Below are 9,913 nucleotides of genomic sequence, written 5' to 3' on the forward strand. Positions count from 1 at the left end.
GATTCCTGAGGAATTGGGACCGATTCTGGGGAAGGTGGTACAAGCCAGACGGGTTGCACCTTAACAGATCCGGGACTGATATCCTCGCAGGGGGGTTTGCTGCTGCTGTTGGGGAGGGTTTAAACTAGAGTGGCAGGGGGATGGGAACCTGAACGGGGAGTCAGAAGAGAGTAAAGTTGAAAGCAGTAAGAGAGGGGAGGACCCAGGGGAAATTTACAATACAAATAGTACAAATAGTTGTTCAAGAACAAGTGAAAGGGAAAAGCGTAGAGCAGCGGAAAGAAAGTGTACTTTAGACACTACAGATGAAGTGAAAACTAGAAGGTGTAAAGCGATTAACCCAGCATCAAAGCTGAAGGACAGGCTAGGGTGTGTGGCCCAACCAAGAGGTCTATTTACAAGTGCACGGAGTATAAGGAATGAATTAAATGAACTACAGGTTCAAATTCAAATTGGAGGGAATGACATGATAGCTGTTCCTGAGACATGGCTGCAGGATGGTCAGGATTGGGAACTAAATATACCAGTTTATAAGGTCTACAGGAGAGGTAGGGAAAATGGAACAGGGGGAGGAGTAGCCTTAGTGATTAGAGATGAAATCACTTCAATGATAAAGGAGGATATAATGAGAGGTAAGCAGCCAACAGAGACCTTATGGGTTGAATTGAGAAATTGGAAAGGATCTAAGACTATAGTGGGAATTGTGTATAGGATCCCTGGCAGCAGCTCTGAAGTGCTAGATTGTATAAATGCAGAGATTAGACAAGCATAGTGGTCTTAATGGGGGACTTTAACCTTCACATAGATTGGGAAAAGCAGACTAGCAACTGTCAGAAAGGTAGTGAATTTCTTGAGTGTGTCCGGGATAGTTTTCTACAGCAGTATGTCCTAGAGGCAACAAGGGGGCAAGCCATACTAGATTTATGATGTGGAGATGCCGGTGATGGACTGGGGTTGACAATTGTAAAGAATTTTACAACACCAAGTTATAGTCCAGCAATTTTATTTTAAATTCACAAGCTTTCGGAGGCTTCCTCCTTCGTCAGGTGAACGATGTGAAAATGAAATCCTCGAAATGAAATCGCATTTATAATTCACAGAACAATGCTTGGTGAGTACAGACAGTTTTTTCAACTGCCCGTTGCCAAGGCAATCAGTGTGCAGACAGACAGGTGTTACCTGCCAGGTCTCACAGAATATACAAATCACCAATAAAAAAACAACAAACAAAAAAAAAACAGAGATAGAGAGGTAGAAACATAGAAGAGACAGCAACTGACCCGTTATATTAAAAACAGATAACATTTGTTCGCTGGTGGGGTAACGTGTAGCGTGACATGAACCCAAGATCCTGGTTGAGGCCGTCCTCATGGGTGCGGAACTTGGCTATCAATTTCTGCTCGACGATTTTGCGTTGTCTGGTTCATTACTCATTACTAAATACTAGATTTAGTAATGAGTAATGAACCAGATTTAGTTAACAGCTTAACTGTGCATGAACATCTATCCAATAGCGATCATAACATGATCGAGTTCAACGCAGTGATTGAAAGGGAAAAAAGTGAATCAGCTGCTAAGATTCTAGACTTGGGTAAGGCCGACTTCAATGGGATGAGACAGTGACTGTCCACAGTAAACTGGGCAAATCTGTTAATGGGTAAAACGACTGATGATCAGTGGGAAATGTTTAAAGAAACATTTAACGTGATACAGAATCGGTTTATACCCCTGAGGGGCAAGAACTCTACTTGCCAAAAAAAACAGCCATGGACAACTAAAGAGGTAAGGGACAGTATATGACATAAGGAAAGGGCATACAAAAAGGCAAAAAATGGCACAGATCCTGGTGAATGGGAAAGATACAAAGATCAACAAAGGGTCACAAAACAGATAGTAAGAGCTACAAAAAGAGAGTATGAAAAGAAACTTGCAAGGGATATCAAAACCAATACGAAGAACTTTTATAGTTATATTAGGAAAAAGAGGGTGGTCAGGAGTAGTGTTGGCCCCTTAAAAACTGAAAGTGGGGATATTGTCATTGACAATGGGGAAATGGCGGACATGTTGAACAATTACTTTGCATCAGTATTTACAGTAGAAAAAGAGGATAGCATGCCGGAAATCCCAAGAAAACTAATATTGAATCGGGGACAGGGACTCAATAAAATTAACATAAGTAAAACAATAGTAATGAAGAAAATAATAGCACTAAAGAATGACAAACCCCCAGGACCAGATGGTTTCCATCCCAGGGTTTTAAAGGAAGTAGGTGAGCACATTGCAGATGCCCTAACTATAATCTTTCAAAGTTCTCTAGATTCAGGAACTGTCCCTCTAGATTGGAAAATTGCATGTCACTCTGCTTTTTAAGAAAGGAGAGAGAGGGAAACCAGGGAATTATAGACCAGTTAACCTAACATCTGTTGTGGGGAAAATGCTGGAGTCTATAATTAAGGACAGGGTGACTGAACACCTCGAAAATTTTCAGATAATCAGAGAGAGCCAGCATGGATTTGTGAAAGGTAGGTCATGCCTGACAAGCCTGATTGAATTTTTTGAAGAGGTGACTGAAGTAGTGGACTGGGTAATGTCAATTGATGTTATTTATATGGACTTCCAGAAGGCATTTGATAAAGTCCCACATAAGAGACTGTTAGCTAAGATAGAAGCCCATAGAATCGAGGGAAGAGTACGGACTTGGTTAGGAAGTTGGCTGAGCGAAAGGCGACAGAGAGTCGGGATAATGGGTAGGTACTCACATTGGTAGGATGTGACTAGGGAAGTCCTGCAGGGATCTGTCTTGGGGCCTCAATTATTCACAATATTTATTAACGACTTAGATGAAGGCATAGAAAGTCTCATATCTAAGTTTGCTGATGACACAAAGATTGTTCAAATGTAAGGAATCTTACAACACCAGGTTATAGTCCAACAGTTTTATTTGAAAATCACAAGCTTTCGGAGGCTTTCTCCTTCATCAGGTGAGTGTGGGATTCCATGAAGGTTACCGCATTTATAGTCAGAGAACAATGCCTGGTGATTACAGATAATCTTTCCAACTGCCCGTTGTCAAGGCAATCAAAGTGTTCAGACAGAGAGACATTACATACAGGACTACTGAATATACAAACGGTCAGAACCCAAAGACAGAGAAAGAGAGAGAGAGAGAAAGAGAAACATCCGAAAGGAAGAGAGAGAGAATGGCCAGTTGTATTAAAAACAGATAACTCTTTTTTCGCTGGTGGGGTTGCGTGTAGCGTGACATGAACCCAAGATCCCGGTTGAGGCCGTCCTCATGGGTGCGGAACTTGGCTATCAATTTCTGCTCGACGATTTTGCGTTGTCATGTGTCTCGAAGGCCGCCTTGGAGAATGCTTACCCGAAGATCGGTGACTGCTGAAGTGTTCCCCGAATGGGAGGGAACCCTCCTGTCTGGCGTTTGTTGCGCGGTGTCCGTTCATCCGTTGTCGCAGTGTCTGAATGTTCTCGCCAATGTAACATGCTCCGGGGCATCCTTTCCTGCAACGTATGAGGTAGACAACGTTGGCCGAGTCACAGGAGTATGAACCATGTACCTGGTGGGTGGTGTCCTCTCGTGTGATAGTGGTATCTGTGTCGATGATCTGGCATGTCTTGCAGAGGTTGCCGTGGCAGGGTTGTGTGGTGTCGTGGACGCTGTTCTCCTGAAAGCTGGGTAATTTGCTGCGAACGATAGTCTGTTTGAGGTTGGGTGGCTGTTTAAAGGCGAGTAGTGGAGGTGTGGGGATGGCCTTAGCGAGGTGTTCGTCGTCATCGATGACATGTTGAAGACTGCGAAGAACATGGCGTAGTTTCTCCGCTCCGGGGAAGTACTGGACGACGAAAGGTACTCTGTTGGTTGCGTCCCGTGTTAGTCTTCTGAGGAGGTCTATGTGATTTTTCGCTGTGGCCCGTCGGAACTGTCGATCGACGAGTCGAGCGTCATATTGGCCTTGGAGGGAGTGCAGCGTAGGTTTACTAGAATGATACCCGGACTTCAAGGGTTAAGTTACGAGGAGAGATTACACAAATTGGGGTTGTATTCTCTGGAGTTTAGAAGGCTAAGGGGTGATCTGATCGAAGTTTATAAGATATTAAGGGGAACAGATAGGGTGGATAAAGAGAAACTATTTCCGCTGGTTGGGGATTCTAGGACTAGGAGACACAGTCTAAAAAATAGAGCCAGACCTTTCAGGAGTGAGATTAGAAAACACTTCTACACTCAAAGGGTGGTAGAAGTTTGGAACTCTCTTCCGCAAACGGCAATTGATGCCAGCTCAATTGCTAATTTTAAATCTGAGATAGATAGCTTTTTGCCAACCAAAGGTATTAAGGGATATGGGCCAAAGGCAGGTATATGGAGTTAGATCACAGATCAGCCATGATCTTATCAAATGGCGGAGCGGGCTCGAGGGGCTGAATGGCCTACTCCTGTTCCTATGTTCCTATTCTACACAATCTCTCCTCACAGGACAACCCTCTCATCCCAGGAATCAATCTAGTGAACCTTCGTTGCATCCCCTCTAAGGCAAGTATATCCTTCCTTAGGTAAGGAGACCAAAACTGAACATAGTATTCCAGATGTGGTCTCACCAGAGCCCTATATAATTGCCTTCCTAATTGCTTGCTGTACCTGCATGTTAACTTTCTGTGATTCGTGTACAAGGACACCCAAATCTCTCTGAATACCAATATTTCTTAGTCTCTCACCTTTTAAAAAATATTCTGCTTTTCTATTCTTCCTACCAAAGTGGATAATTTCACATTTCCCCACATTATATTCCATCTGCCACCTTCTCACCCACTCACTTAACCTGTCTATATCCCTTTGCAGCTTCTTTGCGTCCTCCTCACAGCTTACTTTCCTACCTAGCTTAGTATCGTCAGCAAACTTGGATATATTACACTCGGTCCCCTCATCTAAGTCATTGATATATATTGTAAAGAGCTGAGGCCCAAGCACTGACCTTTGCAGCACCCTACTAGTTACAACCTGCCAACCCGAAAATGACCTGTTTATTCCTACTCTCTGTTTTCTGTCCATTAACCAATCCTCAATCCATGCTAATATATTACCCCTAATGCCATGAGCCCCAATCTTGTGTAACAACCTCTTGTGTGGCACCTTATCGAATGCCTTTTGAAAATCCAAATATGCGACATCCACCCTGCTGGTTACACCCCAAAAGCTCTAATAAATTTGTCAAACACGATTTCCCTTTCATAAAACTGTGTTGACTCTGCATGATCATATTATGATTTTCTAAGTGCCCTGTTACTACATCCTTCACAATAGATTCTAACATTTTCCCTACTACTGATGTCAGGCTAACTGACCTATAGTTCCCTGTTTTCTCTATCCCTCCTTTCTTGAATAGATTTATAGAATTAAATTACCAGGGATGGTCATTCAAGAAGACAGAGCAGTGGATTCAAGAAGCAACTAGATTTGTTCCTGGATAAAGAAGGGATTGAGGAAAGTGATGAGAAAATGAGTACTGGGATTGAGGTTAGGCAAAATGGGGTAGACTTGTTGGACCTAATGTTTCTTTCTGTTTCTAACAATTCTAATGTTCTTGCTTTGGGTAAATGCTCATTGTGTGTTGAGAGTGGATGCATGGTAATCAGTGTACATTTTGAATTGAGCCATAGTGTTAGCTTTGGCTTAGTGGTAGCATTCTTGCCTCTGGGTCAGATGTTATGAAAATAAGAACATAACAAATAGGAGCAGGAGTAGGCCATACGGCCCCTCGAGCCTGCTCCTCCATTCAATAAGATCATGGCTGTTTGTCGATTTAAGCACTATTTGAGAGCCCTGAGCCGTTAATCTAGGCTGATACTTCAGTGTAGTACTTAGAGAGTGCTGCACTGTCAAAGTTGCCATCTTTTGATGAGATGTTAAACTGAAGCCCCACCTGCCTTCTCATATGGATGTAAAAATTATCATTGAAGAAGAGTCGAGGAGGTGTGTGGCCAATATATATTCCTCGACCACCATCACTGAAATAGATTATCTCTTTGTTTATCTCATTGATGTTTGTGGGACCTTGCTGTATGCAAATTAGCTGCTGCAGTTCCCTACATTACAACAGTGTGCACATATCAAAACTACTTCATTGGCTATGTCGTGCTTTGGGATGTCATGAGGTCATGAAAGATGCTGTCTAAATGCAAATTCTTTCTTGTATTACATACACTGTACACAATCTTTTCCTTTCACAGGGATAACAGACTTACCACTAGTAGAGTAAAAGATAGTGCATTTGAGAAGCTGAAGTTCTTACAAGTGTTGGATATGGGTGCATTCTCTGAGTCCCCCGCCTCATCCACAAAGGAAGATGACACCTCAAGAGACAAGTTAGAGAATGATGGTGACCAAGCTACTCAGAATGATAAGTAATTGCCCATGAAAAATAACCAAGACATTTAGTGTTGTGCTTTCCATACACTATGTTGTTGGCTGGTGTTACAAAATAGAGTTCATCCAAATAGCCATCACTGCCTCCTCTGACTGGCCCCTACTCCCCTGACCTCTAAGCTCCCCCAAATGTCCCCCATCTAATGATTCCCTTACCTCTGTTCTCCTCCATCTCCCTCTAAACTCACTTATCTCATCTATACAGCCCACTTATTTCCTTGATACCTTCCCATCCCAGCTTTTGACCACTCAGCTTCACCTCCTCAACCTCATGCTTGCTGACATTATCACTCTCCCTCTCAAGAAACTCACCCTAAGTATCTTCACCATCTCCAACTACCAGCCTTTCTCAAACTTGCTTTGTTCTCCAAAGAGTAGAACTGGACTGTTGCCTTGCAACTACAGTCCCAACTCTCTGACCATTCCTTATTGAAGTCCCTCTAATCTGGCTTCTGCCTTGCCCACAGTACTATGATTGTACTAGTTAAAGTCACAAACAACATCGTGTGTGACTGTAGCTCCCTATCTGTCCTCTGCCCCCTTGGCCTTTCTGCCACATTTGACACTATTGATCCACCACCTGTGACTCAGTCTACCCCATGGTACCGCTGCCTTCTAGTTCCACATTTTACCTGACTCAATGCAGGAACTACATTGCTGCCAATGGCTTTTCCTCCTCTGTTCACCCAGTCACCTTGGAGGGACAAAAGGGTTCATCCTTGGTCCCCTCTACAAGCTATGCTTTGGCGATGTTATTGGAACTTAAGTATGGAGTTAGTTTCCACTTGTATACCGATAACTTGCAGCTCTATCTTGCTGAATCCTCTTTTGATCCAAAGGTTATTGCCACACTCTGAAATTGCCTATCTGACATTAAGATCTGAATGGGCCAAAGCTTCCTCCAGCTGAATGCTCTTTTGCTCCCATCAGTACCTCCATGCCTCTGGCCTCAATTCCATCAACCTCCCCAGCCAACATCTCAAGCTGAGTCAAGAGATGTGAAAACTTAGCATCCTGCTTTGTTCTCCAAGGACTGGAACCAGACTGTTGCCTTGCAACTACAGTCCAACCTTTCTGACCTTTCCTTATTCAAGTCACTCTAACCTGAGCTCAGTTTCCTTCTTCACTTCTGCTGTTACTGAAACCATTCTTTCCCATCTCCGCAACATTTCCAACCTTAGCTCCCATCTATGCCCTACCGTTGCCAAAACCCCAGTGCATGCTTTTATTATCTCAAGGCTTGACTTCTGTAACACCGTCTTAGCTGGGCTACCCACCTCAACTCTCCATTAGCTTCATCTCATCCAAAACAGCCCACATTCTCACCTGCACTAAGTCTACCTCTCCCATCACCCGTCCTCTCCAAGCTCCACTGGTTGGTTGTGCCCAGGATGTCAGCTCTTGGATTTGTTTTTAAATCTTTCCATGGTCTCACCCCGGTCTTCCTTCATGATCTCCTCCTGCCTTTTATCCCAGCACATACCCTGCACACCTCTAACACTGGACTTCTCCTCATCCCTTGCTCCACCATCTGCAGCCATTCATTTGCCCACAGAGTTTTACTGAAACTCTGTACCCAGCTCCCCTGCCTGGTCACCTCCCTCCCTGCTTTCAAAAACCTTCTCAAAATGCTGTGCTTCAATTGCACCTTTGGTTTCCCATCCTAACCTCACCATTTTATCTCCCTTTGCCTGTTTCCTCCTTAATGTAAAGTGCTCTGAGATGTCTTCTGTACTTAAGGATCATGACATAAATGCAAGAAGTAGTTCTATATTTGCAGGGAAGGGCAATGGTAAATGTGGTAAGACTGTGGCAGAAATGTTCCTGCTGTACCTTATAAATAAACAAGTTGATTGTTTTTATATCCATATATGTTATTTAGAATGAATCTCTGAACTAACAGATATCTATTTATCTAACAGATATATATTTTAATTCTGAATTGCATTCAGAGGACAAACTACATTTATCAAATTTATCAATCCCCTCCTGTCAATGGATAGTTACATTGATGATGAGATACGTTATCTATTTAACTATTTGACTAATGATATCAATGATAAAAATACTTTGTTTGACAGGATTGGAACAATTTTGTTTTGACAATGAAATTTAAAACACAGGATTTGAACTTGTTGCTAATTGGATTTTAATTGGGTGACCCAATGTCAGAAGTCTGTTTCTTGCCTGGAGGTTCATTTTCAACAGGGGTGGTTTGAATATTTTATAGTCTTGTGCGATCCCAATTGTTGATGTGATAGAATGTTATCATTTGTAAATCATTTATTAAAAGATGATATAGATTCCAACTGGCCATGTAGTCTTATTGCATCTGCTGAACTTACAATTAGGAAGTATCTTGGATAGTCCTTCTACATCACAATGAAAAGGGTTCAAAGGTAATGGTACCATATATTTCCCAGCAGCTGTTCTTTAGTACAGTACATGGGCAGAATCTAATCTTTCTTAATGGGAATAGTGGTGATGGTGGGGAGGGGAGCTTCACTTCAGAGGGTGAATATTTGACATGCTGTCTGATACTGAAAATCATTCAGACTGTAATAAGGCTAAGAAAATCATCAATGATCATTCACTCCTGAGAAAAATACAACATATGAATCGGTCATATTTCAGTGGGTTGCATAACAGAGAATTAACTGTAAATGCTTTTTGCACACACTTGCATCAACAAGCAGGTAATTTTGCTGATGTAACCCTTAAAATCTAAACCTATTACAGAAGGCCATTCATCTGAAATTTTGCACTGTCAAGCCCCGGGGAAAGAGTGTACGTTTGATGCACTTTTGTAACTGGCCATATTACTAATAGAAATGTGTTGACATAGCTGAATATTGTGCAACATGTGTGGAGACTAAGCAACAAGTTTCTAGCAACTGGATAGTCATTAAGTATAAACTGCATTATGCCAAAGTGAAACTACAATCAAGCCAGGACAACTCTAATTGTATATGTTATTACTGTGGTTTAAATTACCCCCATACTAGTGATTGTCCAGCAGGAGTAAAGAATTTTGTGCATCTGGGAACCAAAATCCTGATGCTGTCAGTTATCCAATCGCAGATCTCTATAGAAACATTCAATGAAACTTGGTGCCTCAGGTAACATATCTACAAAAATATTGAAAGTCAAAATAGCGCAATGTGGGGCAGGTTATTGAAACAGATCAAACTGAATTCAGTTCTGAAAATGATGACATATTTAGTTGAGAGAACACAGATAATAAAGTTGAAGAAGTTATTAAAAAGATAAGAGAGCCAGCATGGATTTGTGAAAGGTAGGTCGTGCCTGACAAACCTGATTGAATTTTTTGAAGAGGTGACTAAAGTAGTGGACAGGGGAATGTCAATCGATGTTAATTATATGGACTTCCAGAAGGCATTTGATAAAGTCCCACATAAGAGACTGTTAGCTAAGATGGAAGCCCATGGAATCGAGGGAAAAGTACGGATTTGCTTA

The 9,913-nt window shown here is 42.1% G+C and overlaps 1 protein-coding gene across 1 annotated transcript in view; it reads left to right on the plus strand.

Moving 5' to 3' along the window:
• Positions 1 to 8,735, plus strand: part of podn (podocan) — a 50,181-nt gene extending 41,446 nt beyond the window's left edge. The window contains exon 9 of the mRNA XM_067989708.1: positions 6,241 to 8,735. Within this exon, the coding sequence (XP_067845809.1) occupies positions 6,241 to 6,418 (178 nt within the window). The 3' untranslated portion in view covers positions 6,419 to 8,735. The remainder of the gene's footprint in view (positions 1 to 6,240) is intronic.
• The last annotated feature ends 1,178 nt before the right edge of the window (positions 8,736 to 9,913 follow it).

This window comes from Heptranchias perlo, chromosome 9, assembly GCF_035084215.1.
Source record: "Heptranchias perlo isolate sHepPer1 chromosome 9, sHepPer1.hap1, whole genome shotgun sequence".
In the NCBI taxonomy this organism is placed as follows: domain Eukaryota; kingdom Metazoa; phylum Chordata; class Chondrichthyes; order Hexanchiformes; family Hexanchidae; genus Heptranchias; species Heptranchias perlo.